Source organism: Parambassis ranga, chromosome 2, assembly GCF_900634625.1.
Source record: "Parambassis ranga chromosome 2, fParRan2.1, whole genome shotgun sequence".
NCBI classification, from domain to species: Eukaryota; Metazoa; Chordata; class Actinopteri; family Ambassidae; genus Parambassis; species Parambassis ranga.
Genome location: NC_041023.1, coordinates 40,712,149 through 40,729,315, shown reverse-complemented (window position 1 = coordinate 40,729,315; position 17,167 = coordinate 40,712,149). Strand labels below are relative to the sequence as shown.

At 44.3% G+C, this 17,167-nt stretch overlaps 2 protein-coding genes across 5 annotated transcripts; both read right to left on the bottom strand.

Moving 5' to 3' along the window:
- Positions 1-478: 478 nt before the first annotated feature.
- Positions 479-2,462, bottom strand: LOC114444770 (G-protein coupled bile acid receptor 1-like). The gene is made up of 2 exons (XM_028419581.1): positions 2,292-2,462; positions 479-1,556 (listed from the first exon to the last, which is right to left on the bottom strand). The coding sequence occupies exon 2, from the start codon at positions 1,502-1,504 to the stop codon at positions 479-481; it is 1,026 nt and encodes a 341-aa protein (XP_028275382.1). The 5' UTR covers positions 1,505-1,556; positions 2,292-2,462.
- A 2,568-nt stretch (positions 2,463-5,030) lies between these two features.
- On the bottom strand, positions 5,031-17,133 carry LOC114448542 (voltage-dependent L-type calcium channel subunit beta-4-like). 4 transcript variants are annotated; one of them, XM_028425571.1, is made up of 14 exons: positions 16,951-17,133; positions 15,880-15,963; positions 12,458-12,628; positions 12,255-12,377; positions 12,028-12,155; positions 11,196-11,272; positions 10,777-10,796; positions 9,817-9,897; positions 9,512-9,570; positions 9,317-9,426; positions 9,081-9,232; positions 8,503-8,598; positions 8,229-8,414; positions 5,031-8,122 (listed from the first exon to the last, which is right to left on the bottom strand). In XM_028425571.1, the coding sequence occupies exons 1-14, from the start codon at positions 17,011-17,013 to the stop codon at positions 7,859-7,861; spliced, it is 1,614 nt and encodes a 537-aa protein (XP_028281372.1). In that variant the 5' UTR covers positions 17,014-17,133; the 3' UTR covers positions 5,031-7,858. The 4 variants fall into 4 exon arrangements, with proteins under 4 accessions (XP_028281372.1, XP_028281354.1, XP_028281381.1 ...); XM_028425553.1 differs by lacking the exon at positions 11,196-11,272 and having other exon boundaries at positions 10,777-10,795; XM_028425580.1 differs by lacking the exons at positions 15,880-15,963; positions 16,951-17,133 and adding an exon at positions 14,352-14,749.
- Positions 17,134-17,167: the final 34 nt, after the last annotated feature.

The window sequence follows — 17,167 nt, the reverse complement described above, 5'->3', positions numbered from 1 at the left end:
CATAATACAAATGAATAAGTAAATGTTTCAAGGCACCTGAATTAGTGAGGTGATGCCTGCAGCTCCCGCACACATGCTAACATATATATCATTCCTATGTTGAATAAAAAAAAGTGCATTTAATGATGAAGATTCAATCATCAGCAGATCAGCTGGAGCCTGACGTCTCCTCCGCCTCTGCTTCCGGTTCTCCTCCATCTTCCTGACACATGCATGATGTGGAAAACATGTCAGAACCAGAGAGGCTGACCTCCCCATGAGCTCTCCTCCCCGTCTGACTCAGACGTTGTTTAACCTCATTAAAGTCTGCCTGTCCTCCCACACGCTAAACCTCATGTCAGAGCAGGAAGGCAGCACAGCTTTGCAGGATGCAGCACACTGATGCACGTTTATTTCCTTTGTGATGTTATCATAGAGAACACACATCAAATGCATTATTTTATTCTTTAACTTTAACTTTAATAAATAGGAGTGGTCCTCAGCCCTCTGCCTCTGACCCCTGTGCCGTCCGCCTCCACCTGTCTCTGAGTTTCTGCACCAGTTTGTATGTAGGTTCCGTGTACTGCCTGTTGGCCAAGCCGAGCACCAATGGAACCACCGCCATGCTCCCGATGCCCGTGCAGGACAGCACGATGTGAGTGGTGGAGCTCCACTTGGTGTCGCTGATCAAGAATGCGATGCAGACGTGCATGTAGATGAGGTAGGGGACCCAGCAGGCGAGGAAGGTCAGCGACACGGCCACCACGCAGCGAGTGTAGCGCAGGTTCAGCCGGTGCTCCCGGTCCGAGGCCTGGTTTCCCCGCTCCACAGAGCGATGGAGGCGGCAGATGTCCTTCAGCTGGCCTCTGGTGATCCACAGAACGCGGCCTGTCATGCCAGCGATGGTGAGGATAGCAGGTAGAACCAGCCCATACACCTCCAAGTAGATGAAAGCGTTGGGGAACACGCGCCTGTACGAGCAGCACGTGGTTCCATTGGTGGAACAGTTTGAAAGTGGCGCCACCTTGTGGCTGCTTGCACAACAGCTGTTCCAATCAGGCCCTGTCCAGTTATTCCAGCCGAAAGCAGGGAGAGATGCGTACAGAAGAGGTGGCGCCCACGCCGCGAGCAGCGCTAACGGCAGGCTGCGGTGCATCCACAGGTTGTTGTAATGCAGGGGGTCCACGATGCAGATGTAGCGCTCGTAGTGGACCATCACCAGGTTGAACAGGAAGGCCAAGAAGAGGAAATTTGGGAACACATGAGCCACCAGGCAGGAGCTAAAACTTAACTCCCGGTTCAGACCCATCAGCGGTATGAAAGGCAGCGCCATGCCCGTGCACATGTCAGCCACCAGCAGGCTGAGGAAGAAGTAGTTGGGTGTGTTGTGGAGCTGGCGGTTCCAGGAGATGCCCAGGATGATGACAAGGTTGGCCAGGATGATGGAGGTGGACAGCGGCACGGTGATGACGTAGATGAGGTGCTCTGCGGAGAGCAGGGCAAGGGACTCGTTGTAGTCCATCATAGGTGAAGGGTGTGCTGCAGGTCTCCTGTCCCATCAAGGTCCTGGTTCACTGCTGAGGAGGAGAGACATGATAGCTAGCTTAGCTTAGCTTTATTGCTGTTACAGTGTGTTCTGTGACCCATTAAAGGTCCCCGATACAGACTTATACAGCAGCAATATTAAGCTGTTGGCAGCAGGCTGTCTGCCAGAAGGGGGAGACAGATGTCACACACTGCAGCTTTAAAGTTCCCTCATATATCACATGCTCAGAGAATGGCAGCTCTGTTTCTGCTGAGGAGGAGAGGAGCTCTAAAGGCTCACAGCTTCAGCTCGCTGTTCACTCTGAAGCAAATGAACCTCTTTGTTAGCAGCATGTTGTGGCTCAATAATTCATCAGCTGCAGTTACAGCGCCCTTTGTGTCTGTTCTATTTGAGACAGTGATATATGTGCTGAGCAGCAGTTCAGACTCTCACAGTGTACCATAAACCACACCTATATATTACACACTTACTTTTATGTCTTTATGATCAAACTTTATTACGTCGCCCTGTTTAAGTCCCATCATGTGCTTTAGTATAAGAAAGTGCAACATTCCTATTTCTGTCCATGTAAATGTACAAATCACTCCTCCGTGTGTAGAAAGAGCTTTATGGTGTCAAAGTCCTGCTTTTAAAGAGCTTTAAAATGTGAATACACAGAAAGCAGCAGCTGTCCAGATCTCTCTGAAACTTTAAAGCTGTGTAAAAATCTATTTTCTAAAAATAATGAAATAAAATGAAATAAGAAACACCTCTTGGAGACTTTTACCTTCCTGTGAGGTTCGGTCGGGTCATGAAGTCTTCGTGAGGAGAAATAAAGTGCAGCTCCTCCTGGCTCCTCTGCATGTCATATCCACAGCCACAAAGAGGTCCAGGTTAAAACCAGCACCGCTCCTTCATCATGCTTTAAGTCCCCTTCTGTGAACTCGACCCGTTACAAACCCTCAGCACAAACTGAGACAGAGCAGCCCGCTCCGCTCCTCTCACATACTCTAAAGAGGAAGTGCACACTAAAGGAGGAGGTGTGTAACCCCTTTGACCTAACTAGCTCATTTCTGTCCTTTATTTCTCACCGCTGTCCAGGACTGAAAGCACCTCGACCAAATGGCAGCCTGAGAGTGATAAGAACATTCCACATCAGCAGGGATGGCATGTGCTTTATCTTCACACCGTCCATGATGGCCCCCACATCTGCAAACAATATTCATCATCTCCCACTAAGAGCAGAGTCGGAGCATTACAGGATGAGGAGACAGAAACACTGTTTGTCTGCACAGCTCACCACCTCATATTGTGCAACATTTGAATGAACATTTTACAAGAGATTTTTTTTTGGCTGCAGAAGTCAAACAATTGGCCCCTTACGTCAATTTGCTTCATTCATTGGGTCCAGGACGGATCTAAACACACATACATCCAACAGTGTGTACAGCTGAACTCATAACAGCTGTCAGCCAGCTCTCATATTTAAACACAATGCTGGACGAGGGCCCGGTGCTGTTAGCCAAACATGGAAGACTCCTTCACTGATAGTTTGGAGCAGGGACCCGGTGCAGATAGAGATGGACGAGCTTCGGCCAGATAATGGTTCTAAACAGGAACGTTCGTCTGAGAGACACTATGCAGGGAGGACATGAAAGCACAACATCCTCACATCACAAAGGAGGAGACGGAGCATCTTCCTGGAAGCTGCACGTCAGTAAATCAATGAGCTAATCTGCTTATTTTTACACACTGTGGAGAAATGTAATCAGATTACTGCTGGCAGAGCAGATCAATGAGATCAACTTCTGTGGCGGCACTTTAACTGAAATATCAAACCTTTTGTTTTTCATCAATTTCACTGTTTCTATGGTAACTGTCCTCAGCCTTTGTTTAATGGTTTGTCACTTGCCTCCTCTTCCTCCAGCCATGTTTACCTTGGCAGCAGCACCTGCCTCTCTGCTCTGCCCATTTGTTCTGTTTCTGTTGTCAGCTGAACTTTAATAGATCAGACTGTGGCCCCTGTCTGTGGGCGATAACCCTTCTGGCTGTTGTGATACCTGTGAGGTCAGATTCAGACCCTGCTCTGATGGGATGGTATCTTGCTGTTTATAATATGTTTGTGTGTATAAAGATTTTACTGTGTGTACACATTCAAATATGAAGCTGACATGTTGTTCATTTCCCTGATGGAAAGAAAAGAGAACCAGAGGTTAGCAACAACAACAAACCAAACAAGACGACATTTGAAACAATCTCTGGTCTTCATCAGGAGCTGAAGTCAAAGCTGCATCCACTAATATGAGTGACTGTACTCTGTGCAGTGACTCACTGCTGCCTCACTGTACACACACAGACCTATACAGAGCAGTAACATGCTGACCTTTATGCTTAATGGCTCCTATCTGACACAGTTTACACTAAAGTCACATGAATCCTGCTTTTTTCAGCACCAGCTGTATTTACTCATTGTGGGGAAAAATGGGTCACACTCGTAAAATGCCATGATTGGTCCACATCCACATTTTGATATGGTGCAAAGGCTGCTGGGAAATCTTATTCTTATGTAACTTCTTAAAACAAAAATAACATCAACACTTAGACAGAGCTGTGAAGGAGAATTGCTTTGCAGTTTAAATACATCACATGTCAACATTGTGCCGGCAGCATCAACTACATGCACCTGGGTGAGGTTCACACAGGTGCATGTAGTTGATACTGACGAGTTCCGGCACATTGTTGGCCCCTCTCTCTCTCTCTCTCTCTCTCTCTCTGCCATTGTCACCTAATATTTGTGGTGTTAGAGAGCCCCCTACTGACATGTTGGTGGTATAACTCACTTTCCTACTGTTCAGTAATATGTTGAACACTGTCCTTGTCATGTTAGGGTGCCCTCTGTTGGTGCATAGGTGCCATGCACAAAAAACTACCACGGCCTTGTAAATGCATTGCATGCAGCCTACACACCAATAAGAGGCAACATTTTGAAGTATATTATGGACATCAACAAGATAAAAAATTATTATAATAACCCAGCAGCAAAGGTCAAATCAAACATCTCATTAGCAGCTTTGTTGCCATGTAGGACCACTGTACAACTATTGAGTGACACTAGCAGGCAGATAGAAGCCCACATTGTGCTGGCACTCATTAGCATTAACTACACACACCTGTGTGAATCATTCAGACGCTAACACACAGCTGTAAACAGCTGGCGTGACTGTATTATTATTGGACGCCCGGCTTCCCCAAATGTAAAAATGTAGTGGAGACAAATTTAGAACGACTTTTATTTTGAAAAAGACTTCTTTTTTTAAGTCACTTGTAGCTTTGCCTGAAACACAATCACCTTCAATTCCATGTATTTTTTTCTTTTAATTGCTTTTTATAAATTAGAATGGTACATTATGCATGCAATACCGCATAAGCTGCTTAGGTTTTCATCTTCCACAGAAAACAAACAAACAAAAAAAAAACACAAAGAAACCCCTTAAACGTCCAGATGAAGCTGCTTGGAAAAGGGCGGTTGGAGAGGCCACAGCATGAAGCGATGTACACAGTTTGCGGTTGCATAGTACAGTACATAAAGTTCCTCGTTTAAAAACAGCATGCTGTTTTGTATTGCACATTACTTTGTATACTGGACCTTGCTGTTGTTCCAAGTGTACCACGTGGGTAGTCGTCTCAATTCAGCACATGAATACAGCAAAAAGCATTTCTCAAAGACATTATGTACATTTATTTGTTATAAAAATAATTGCCAGCAAATATTCGTCTATTACTTTTCTACTGGAATAAATGTTTTGCTTCTTTTGTTGTTGTTTTTTTTCATATTTTACCAAAGAAAAGCCTCCCTTTAGGTTCATCTTTAGACCAGTTTGGCCACAGGTGAAAGAAAAGCTAAAGAAAGCCGGGACAGACAGAGTTTGTGAGGTCTGTGAGAGAGCGCGGTGTTAATTTGTTCTGATCCTCAAAATAAACTAATCATTTTGGAGGGATGGTGGAACGCTGGCCTGGAAATCTATTGTGATTGTCTCAAGCAGCCCAGCTCAGCATTGGTTGGTTGTATTTTTTTTTTTTTGAATGGTAAATGGCTCCCTGTTCAATCAACCAATGGGGTTTTGTAATGGGGCAGAATGAGACAGCTGTTCAGGAACAGTTTTTCCATTTAGAGTCGTGGTGTCAGCCCAGCAACAGACAGAGAAGAAATAAACAGGAACATGAGGGCAGAATCATCTGAATTATCCGTGCACAGATTCACATTGTAGAACCAGTTGCTCAAAAACCTCCAAATTTTTTGCTTTCTTTTTTGTGCTATACAGGCTTCTAATTCATCTAGATCTATACACGGTGATCTACATTTTTTTTGCATTTGAAACACGCGAGACTGCAGAGAAGAAGAAGAGAAGAGGCACCCAGCCACGCTCTCCTCTGAAAGTTTCTCTAATTAGGACTTAGGAAAAATTAGTTTGCAAACTGTGTCAGGCTGGTAAATTCTTGGGGACAGACTCTCCTTGTATATAGGTCAGAATGTATGCTACTTTCTGAAGCAGAACAGAGGTTTTTGCTGATCTCCTCCGATCGTTTGTTCGACATTGTGCCTAAACATGCCAAAGAAAACATTTAGTTCCACACTGTATGTTTCTGATATCAGGGAGCGCAGCAGGAAATTTAGATTTGACTGGTTGAGTGCCTTTCTTTATTTACCATCCTCAGTCATATAAGATTCAAATTAGGCTCAGTCAGAACTAAATTTATCCGCAGCAAAGCAACACAAAGTAAAGACCCCATGCCAAGGTCTCTGTAAACATCCAAGAAATCCAAATGTTCTGTTTTTGTCTCTCTGATCTTAAAAGAAGGAAATATGTACATGACAACCATTGAAACATAATGAGCAGCTCTCTTTTTCCTTACAAAGCACCATGTGGGTCAGATAAACTCCGACCCTTTTTTTGTGAGGACTGTGTTTCAGTGCGCTTTCTACCATTTAGGAAGGCTCCACCTTTAAATCATGCAACACTTCCTGAATTTCTGTGTATTGATTGGTCAAACACCTCAGGGATTCGGATCATTCACCTGTAATTTGGATCATTTTTCTCTTTTTTCTTCTTTTTTTTTAGGGGGGGGAGGTGCCCTATACGTCTACAAACATTAAGTTGATTACAGTAGGGTTCTAGTTTACGCTCGGAGGGAACATGCTCTGCAGTCAGAACAACATGCCAGCTACACAGAGAATGAACATGACGCAACCGATCCTGCAACATCACTTTTTTTTTTTATACAGTTTCAATTGCCAAAAACCAACAAACGGACCTACTGGTAACCGTCATCTGCATAAGACTTTAAATTTCAGTGCTAGTGAATTAAAAGCTTGATGCTCTTTTAGGTCTAACCAACAAACAAAAAACAGTTCCTCCTATCCCAAAAATGTCAGACAGAACATCCCAACCTGCTCCACACAACAATGAATGCATCTCAAGTAGAATTTTGCTATTGTATTTCACTACACTATCAAACAGGCTGTTTCTAAGTGCTCGCTGTTTGGAACAGAAGCAGTATTGCCTTCTCCTACAGTGTAACTAAGATCTGATCCCAGCACCATCACAATCTGTTCTGCCTCTGACGGTGAGGGTCAAAGAAAATCCTAAAGCTATGCTACAGAAAAGCTGGCCTTGCTCAAAGTGACTTTCAAATAGCAAAATAGTTTTAGGAATGTCAAGCACCAGTTTTTTTAAAACCAGATATCATCTGCACAAACCCACCGATCCACACCCAGGCGATTTTAGAAAATTGGACCTCCATATCTACACCTTCAGAATCCAGAATGCTAGGTACAAAATATGGGTGAAGTGGATGCGGAGGTTGATCATCTATCAGCATGCAATAAGCTAAATGGTGAGAGGATTTATACACGGCCCAGCAGCCTTCAGCAGTCTGTGTGTGTGTGTGTGCGTGTGTGCGCAGTGGACGTCCCTCTAATCTGCTGCGATGTTCAAGGTACTCAGATGCCAACACATCACCAGCTATCCATAATTAGCTTGCTGACACAGACAACAAGCACAATCTGCGCTGCACATCTGCTGAGCATGGTGTTAGTACAATCCCAGAAGGTCCCACAAACTGAAAATAAAGGAAATCATTTTAGTTAAAACTGGGATCCTGGACCTCCGGAACCACACGTGCTGTTGATTGACGTGGGGTTGCCCTGACAACAAATACCTGAACGTGACTTTGAAAAAAAATAGCCAGGTGAATCAAACAAAAAGGTACAATTTGGGACCATCTTGGCTCTATTGCAGCGTTTCTTTTGGGTGGAATCTGGCCCACTGCGGCCTGGTGGTGACAGCAGCGGGCTCAGAGCCGGTGCCTGGAGTCATGGCTGTAGCTGCCTGGTGAACTGCGGTTGCGATGTGGCTTGTATGCATCCTGATAGGGGTCCTGGTAGTCCTGGTAGGGGTCCTGCTGCTCGCGGCTGTGCTGCGAGCCGGACGACATGCGGTTGCGTCCCTTGTGCGCCCGCTCATTGTGGTAGTTTTCATCTGATGTCATCAGGTTGCGCCGTTCGTTTGGGGTGGAGTTATCTCCGGTGTGGTTGCTCTGTCGCATTCTTTGGCTCTGCTAATCACATGGACACACCGAGGTCATCAATACACAGTGCTGAGAAAACTAACAGCTGCACTAAAGTGCTTAATATTCACAGTTTCACAGACAGTTTGTCGGGTACCTGCAGTCCAGAGATGCTGGTGGGGTAAGGGGTGAGTGCGGTGGGGCCCAGATTGCGTCCCAGCAGGGGGTTTAGGGGAGTCGCCATCGAGGTGTGAGTCGCTTTCCAGTAGGCCTCGAGGTATTCGGCGAGATGCTCACAGGCATCCTCCAGCTGGTTCTCGTCCAGGATGACGTCAAACATTTCCTGTGTGCAGCAGTTGACAGAGGAAGGTAAGCAACCCACACACGACTGTCATTTGAACTTTCTTTGTGGAATATATTTTTGGACCCACCGGTGGACACTGGGCCAGTTTGTCTGCAGCCACAAGCTGCACATTTAGGTGTTTGCTCTGGGACTTCCCTCTGGACTTTACTAACCTCTGCAGAACCTGGAAGACAGAGACAGGGAAAATAAATATAAGATCTCCCAAATAAAACAAGTAAATTATGAGTGTCCTACTCATAAAATAATTCTGACTGGTTCTTGCTGAAGTCTTGCTACGTACTTCCTGATTTGGCGAGTGTTACTGCTCAGCATGCTGATAGGGTGTGCTGCTGAACACATGCAGACTTCTCCTGTGTAAATGTTTGACCCTCCAGAACTGGACAGCTGATCCACTGCAGTCCCAGTGCAGCAGACATACTGTTCCATGCAAAGGTGCCATGCTGACTTTAAGCTAATGTTGTGAAAGCAGAATATCAACCTAACAGAGACTGTTACCTTTAAAACGCCTAGGGGCTCTCTGCTTGCAGTAGCTGTGGAGATCTTATCAGTCGCACCCCAGATTGATCTGATGATTATTAGGCTCCAAGTAATCCACTACCTGCTCATCACAGAGTGATAAAACTAACCGTGTCCTGCAATGAGTACCTTTGGCGAGGACACTTTAACATGGACGATAATGGGTGCCAGGGAGGTCTTGAGGAGCTGGGCTGGGTGGTTGATGGTGTCCGCATCCAGCACCACCAGCTGCAGGGAGCGGGCTAATTCGAAGATCCTCTCGATCTCACTCTGCACCTCAGCTGACAGGACAAAAACAACACACATTAGTATGTGTTAATAGGCTTTTTTCACCTAAATTACAGAAGAATTTGTGGTTTTCTCACCCAAACTGGAGCGAGTGTTGGAGCGCTCAATTATGGCCCTCTTACTGGGGTTGTTGAGGACGGACCTCTTGGCCAGTGATATATCTGCTGTGACTCGTGTTATAGATATCCTGCAAACACAAGTGTGTCAGATACATAACAGACTGGTTCTTATTTTATCTAAACACAGTAAAATGTGACCAGACGAAGCCTCACCTGCCATCAAATCTGTGCTTGAGGAAGTCAAATAGTGCTTTCTGCATCATGTCCGTTACCTGCAAGATGTAGTTAAGAGACAAGATCTGTGAGGATAAATAGGAAAGGAGGTGTTGATGTGTTCAAATAGACTCTGCTGTAGCTAACAGTTGGTGAATGTGCTCAACATATTCCCATATGACCTCTTCCTTTCCTCATTAGTCTGGCTGCAATCTGGATGTTATGTGGGTGAAGACACTTATAATTACCAGCAAGCTATTTTATTTTTGATTCAACCATACACACACAAACACACACACACACACCTCATAACCCTTGAGAGAGGGTCCCACCAGTACCACGGGCCTCATGGAGGGAACCACATCGTACGGGGGGACGTGCTCCGTCTGTTGACACAAAGCAGCAGCAGCAGCAGACTCGTCACACAATGACCCAGAATAACACAAACATACAATGGAGCTAACATTGCTAACAACTCTAAAAGATGCGTTAAATGTTGTCATGTAGTAAATGATAGGTGAATCGGTCAATCTGAAACATATCAATATGACACATTTAGTTAGACTTAGTTCCAAAATGTGATTGGATGGATATGATAGATTCTGTACACAGACATGTAAAGAACTACTAAGCCAATTTAACAATAAGAAGTAGCACCACGACACAATACTATACCAGAATGGAAACAATAGAAATACATAATTAATTATAGCGTACACTACATTGAAGCACATTGTATTTAAAACATGAAAATAATATAAATAAATGGCAGCAGAGGCATCATGCTGAATCATTTTTAGCATTTTTCCTGGTACTATTTTTAATATTATTCCTGCCGCACAAGATCTAAAAATCCTGATTCCAATAATAATGTGTGGACTTTCTCTCGTTGTATATTTATTTATTATTTATTATTTATGGTCTTTCTTAGACTAACCTTTTATTTATGTCTGAACAGGTAAACTGTGAATTTTTTCTTTCAGTTCTGTCAGCTGATTTGTGAATGGCGCAGTGCACAGCAACGCATCCGTGTCCCTACATTTCCAGCCTGAAACATCCCCTGCTGCCTTTAATTACAATCCTTCTGTTCCATATAAACGCTGCAGTATCTTGGCATCACAGGGATGGTGATGATTTGGCACTGTGAACTTCAGTAGGGCTGAAGGATGGTTCGGCATGAGACTGTAACTTCTTATCGGTGCTACTGTCACAAAAGAGTCGAGTGGATGGGAAATGAGTGGGGAATTTTACCATCACCAACTTACCACTTTCTGTTTCTGCTTTCCTGTAGGAGGGGAGAGAAGACAGTGACAGTGCTGTCAGTAACTGCTGCCGCACGAGGCGTCATTTAATATCAGTTTCAGAACAAATGAAACCTATCAAGGATAACAAAAGGATTTCTCTTGTCCTAAGGTTAGTCACATGAGTGCAGTTCAGAGGGGGGTCATAGTCTTGTCGTTGGGTTCACACACTGTGGTAAGCCCCAGTCTCAGAGCGCCTGCAGTCCTCAACTGGAGGAAGAGGAGGATGATGGGAAAATGTACCAACAACTCTTAGAACTTATGCTCTATGCAGAGACATGGGAAGCTTTAGACTAGGTTTAGGAACTTTTAGGTTCAGGAAGCATGGCTCTAAGCTGGCAGGTGCCTAGAAACGGCCCTCTCCCCCTGTCTGACGTTCTCACCTGCCGAGGATATAAGCGGTCGGATAGAGGCAGACACCTCATCCTCTACACTGGAGGAGGAGTTCCCTCCAGACTTACTAGAAAAGACAAGAAGGAATAAAGAAAGACAGAAGAAACACCATGGTATTAATGCAGAAAACCACTAAAAAACACTAATGTGATCATTTACTGCAGAGGAAAGATGATGATACTTCAAAGTAGGGACCTTTTAACTTAGGCCAATCAAGGCTTGTAGATAATCATAGGTTAAAACATTAACAAAGAAGAAGAATATCCTGATTGGGTCATGTGTACTCCTGTTTTGGCTCCTTTCTACAAAAAAAAAATACTTCTTTAGAAAATATTATTAAATTGTACATTTATATTCATAAAATGCATATCAAGTAACCAAAAAAAAGCCTTTTCTGAATTTGATCCTTTGTGTGTCTCTCCCTGTCTGTGGAGCTGCAGAGGAAGACTCCCTTTGTAAGTGAAGCGGTAAAACACACCAGTCTAGTGAGATTAAACTCAACGGTGCCGTGTGAGTTACTGCACCAACTCTGGATGACAGAACATTCAAGACACATTAGACACATGAGGAGAGTAGAAGGCTGATAGGTGCGCTAATTACAGCCACTGAAAGCGTTGGACTGGTACAGTCAGCGTGAGTGGGAAGCATGGAGCAAAAAGACATGAGTCATGGGCAGGCCTGGGTGACATAGTTGAAGAAATAAACCTTTGTGGTGATAAATAATACATTCTGTGTGAATCTAGTTTTGCATCAAAATGTATGGCACATAACTTTGGTATGGGTACTTTAAATCCGACCCTGTTGTGTTCTTCTGTTACTTACCCTTGGACTCGTCCTCTCTTCTGCTCTTGCTGGAGCCGGATGTTCTCGAGCTTCAGAGGACTTGGAATGAAGCCGATCTCACAGCCCTCTTTCACTAACCGACCAATCCACCAGTCATTGTTGAACTTCTGAAGATGCAAACAAAAAAAAGCGCCTCTTGAATGAGTGATGGGCTTGGTTCACATTGCAGTGTGCGCAGTGTGTGTCGTAACAAAGGGCATGTGCACCTCTTTTATGTGGAGGAAGTCCTTGGCGTCAAAGGAGATGGCTGTGGCTGGTACTGGAACATCCTCATCCAAAGCGCCGCAGTAGCTGACGTTGGTCCTCACAGCAAATGCCACAGGTTTAGTCTGGAGGACATAAACACAAACACAGTAAGTGGACAGAGCAGCCTGCACAAAAACATCATTTTAAAGCAGCATCACACTACCTTGGCTCTCTCCAGTTGAATGGCGGCCTGCTGCTCCCTCTCCTGGCGGCTCTGTCCAGGTCCTTGGCTCTGGCTGGGGCTCTGGCTCTGGACCTGGGCCTGCACCTCCCGTTCCTCCTCCAGAGAGACATCTGAGTCTGATGGTCTGCTAGTATATGAATCAGCTGAGCCCTAATAAAACAGATAACACACACATTGTGGCTAAAGGTGGCTAAAGACTTCCGTGTAAACCTAAACTTTGACATCTGACCTGCTGGGATTAATAAAGCTGAAACATTCTTCTTTATAGTATCACTTAATGTGAAGCAAAAGCTTCAGTCGTGCCAAGTCCAGAGTGGAGGCTTGGCTCTCTGAGCAGCTCAAATGGTTGATACAGAGGAGAGCAGACTGCCAGCAGCATCTCAGACAAAGTGGAATTTCTCTTCCTGTGCTGTCAGCAGTTTGTATGACCACACATTCAATGCACGTCAACAAATTGCTGAAGAAGGAAGGTGATTTCTGTGTTTCTTCAACTTGTTTAAAATCCCATGAAACAATTCGATGCACTCATCTAAAAATGGTACTACAGAAGTAAAAGAATTCTAATTTAACTGGTATTATTTCATTACTATAATGGTTTAGTAAAGATGTCTGGATGTATAATAAATTAACATGTATATGCACAGCAGGATTATTCATTTTCACACTTAAGGTCTCAACCTTTGCCACAGGAGCACAGTGGTGCACTGGTGTGCTGTCCGGGATTTTTTTTTTTAAATCACTTTAGTGCCTGCAGACATGCTAGCCTTGCAGCCGTCCATCCTGCCACCCAGTAAGAATTGCATTAATGCAACATTTTTTGCTTCCTTCTGCTGTGTTAATCCAAACAATCAGCCACTAATGATAATTCAATTAAGGAAGACCATTAGTCCTGAGAAGATCAATCCAGTTAGTCATCACAGCTAAGCACTTTCGCTTTTATTCTCACAAGCCAGGTCTGACTTCAGCACACTGCTGATGCCGTCACATCTGGGAATGAGCAGATTACAGTGATCACTCTGACAGGAGATGAGAAAACGTTCTGTGCTGCTTGTATTAAAAACAGTTAGTCCTCTGATTTGACTTATCTGCTCAGTTTACTCATGAGTGTGTGAGAACAGTTGTGTAATGTCATATGGCCCCGGAGGAACCCAGCCCTCATGAACAGATACAAGAGAAGGTCTGATGAAAAATGCTCCTGAGCTGCATGGTGAGCATTCAGAAGTTGATTCAGTCTTTCATGAGTCTACCAACTTGCTTGAGAGATGAGAGTGCCCCTAAAAATCCTCCACTCCGATAATAAAACGTCAGCGTGGACATCATCTGTGTAAAACATCTGATGGCTGCACTGTAGCATCCGAGCTATTATCCAATGGAGTAGCTCCAGCATGTGACTCATCAGCATCACAATCCACATCATGACATCACGATGCCAGAACCACGGTCACATAATACAAGAAATCTGACATTTCAGTGTGAGCCTCATTGGAGGTTAATGAACATGTTTCCACCTCGGACATACACAGTGTGATGAACCCTAAATGGCTCCTCCTGGCCCTTAATGTCTGTTCCCACAGTCTTACAGGCAAATTGCAGTCACAAATACACACACATGCAGATACAGCAAAAATACAAAAACAAAAAACCAATTAAAACACAACAGGGTAATTGTTACACATCAGAAGCCATCTGCCTACACACCAACACCCACCCAACCCCCCTCCACACTCACGCTACACAGTACCGTTCCTTAAACCATTAAAGGCCTTGTACATGCATACATGTGTGTGTGTGTGTGTGTGTGCAGTGAGCTGTTTCCATCAATAAACACATGGCAAGAAAGCACAAAGGCAGATTCACACGTTGAAACACTCACCGCCTCCGAGTCTTCAAATCCATGCAGGTACAAATTGTCATACATGGAGGTTTGATATTCCAACGAGCGCCTCTAGAAGAATGAGGGGGAAAAAAAGCGAGTGGAGGCGGAGGAGGTAGGGGAGGGGGGGCACCGGAGAAAAAAAAGGATGGATGGGGGGATGACGACAATCCCTTCTCTCCACAAGAATAATTTAAAAAAAAATATCTCCCCTCCCGTTGGATCACGCCTGGTCCTCCGGAGGCCCGTTGTTTGATGGGTGCAGCTTCTCCCTGATCCCAGAGTGCTTGCTGGCTGCCTCACATTATAGGATGGAGAGGCTCTCCCTGGAGGTAGCACAATCCTGGCATTTCATTTCATCAGGCTTCCACTCACACCCACACGCACACAGACGTACACATATACATATACGCGAGAGCAGAGAGCAGCAGAGGCAGCAGCAGCAGCAGCAGAGCAGTGGATCCTTCCTCAATATCCAAGCCTGATGACAGAGCCAATGTGCAAAGAGCTGATTGGCTGGCTGGCTGTCCACTAGGCTTGGATGAGCGCTCTCCTTGATTTTTTTTTTTTAGTGCAGGGGAGGTAGCAGGAAAGGGGGGGAGGGGGATGGAGGAGTAAAAGAGGGGAACAGCATCCTCCATTTCCTTGTTACCTCTTGTCCTCATTCTGCCTATTTATCCTCCAGAGAGAACAGAAAATACATTCAATCTATTTCTAATGTTACACAGAGGCCTTATGTGGTCTGTTTATGGGCAGGAATGCCAGCTTAGAGAATTCAATATAACAAAGATTTAACAAACAACCCCCCCCCCCCCCCCCCCCCCCCCATGGTGTCAACAGACCTCCACCTGTTTCAGAAATCATTAAAATAATTACACTGTGCTGTTTATGTTTTATGGGTATCACCTAAAATACAACAATATGATCAATATGCAGTACGCAGACTATGAAAAATATTTCTCAAAATAAAGGGTTAAATGTGGCTAGATTAATTGTAGGGTAGCTCACCAACAGAGGTCAACAATAATCTGATCAATCATCAGAAATTAATCAGCAATTTTTTTTTATAATGATTTTTTCCCCCTGATATTGATCAACTTTAAAGATTATCTGCTGACAGAACATTTTAAAGCAAAACCTGCAACTTTTAACATGACAGCATAAGGTGCTATGAACGATCTATACAGTGTACTGGTTCACTGTGGCTGCTTTCCATTCATACTTTTTCTTTACTATTATATTTGTTTGGTTATTGGTCTGTTTTTATTGACATCTGATCCTTTTATTCGTGCACTGCAACTAACTGCGATAGCAAAATGCCGCCCTCTGCTGTTGACAGCCGCGTGTGTCACATCCTACATGTATCTGCAATTTGCTGGTCGAAGATGTGATACAGCTTTAGAAGGTACACAACTACACAAAAATCACAAGGACATAGAAAAACCATGTGATGCGATAATCCTGACAACAAACACATGAATGTATGTATTTAGATGTTTTGTCAGGCCAGAGGTGTGTTGAATCCCACCTGTCTGAGGATAAAGCTGGTGGAGGTGGTGCTGCCATCAGACCTCTTCAGGCGGCTCCTCCTTGAATACGTTCCTCTGTTCACCTGAATGGAAATTACAGTCTTAACCTGAGGTGGCCCTCATACACATGCACTACTTCAGGCAGCTCTTTTCCACAGGGATCTACAGTAAGTGCTGATGCCACCGCACACCCACATGACACAGGCAACACACAAAAACAAAACTTCTGCATCACCCTCTTTATCTTGCCTTGCTCCTCCCTCCTTATGTCCTGACTTTTCTTCACATTCCTCTTCCAAAACATCCAAATATACCAGCAGAGCTCATCCCCAGGGAGCTAAATTAATTATCTGCCAGTGATTTGCCCCATTTCTGTTCAAGTCTCCAGAGTTAATGACAATGTCACCGTCAAAGAGTCAGAGCCTACTTCCCTGTATTTATAAAACAGGGCCATTAATCTGGGTCACCATCTCTCCTCTGTCTCTCAGTTAAAGCCAAAAAAAGAGGAGTGATAAGAAGAATTAAGATCACTATAAATATCCTGCTATTAATAATCCCTACTAGCCCTCCAAGATCAATCATGCTGAAGAAAGCTTCTCTTCAGAAATATGCTCATTTTAACACATAATATTATATATTTAACATTAAAAGTGTTTAATCAGAGTAAGTTTTGTCTTCTGACTTCAGGTCTTAATGTGGTAGGATCAGAAGTAAAATAATCTTCCTGCATGTACACGGTCAAAACAATAAACACTTTAATTAAAGGCAGAAAAAATAGCAAATTTGCACTAAATAATGTCAAATAAGATGGCCTATTGTCCTCTAAAAATACTTTCCTTCAGTGTTCTTTTAATACCTGCATCTTCAACCTGCTTATAATGCTTTAATGTCAGAGAATAAATAACTCCAAACTTGTCCACTTGACATCTTTGATTTGATAATTGAATCTAATTTTGCTACAACAAACCCAAGCTTTGCTAATCGATAGAAGTTTTGCGACTTTTTAGTAAATGGTGCATCAACATGTTGTTACCAAACAACCTTAAAAGCTGAGCTACAACCTGACTAACCTGGAAGATGGGCGCTTGGATGCCCTCGCCAATTTTGTTCCGTATGTAGATGTGTCGGGACATTTCGGCCAGGACATCGGTCCAGAGGGCTGGCTGCTCCGGTCCAGCCCAGCGGAGGGGCGGCGGGTTCCGGGATGCGTGCTCCAGCTTCACGCCACACAAGAGAACATGAGCGAGCCGCCGCCACTGATTTTGCTGCTGCTGCTGCTGCTTTCCA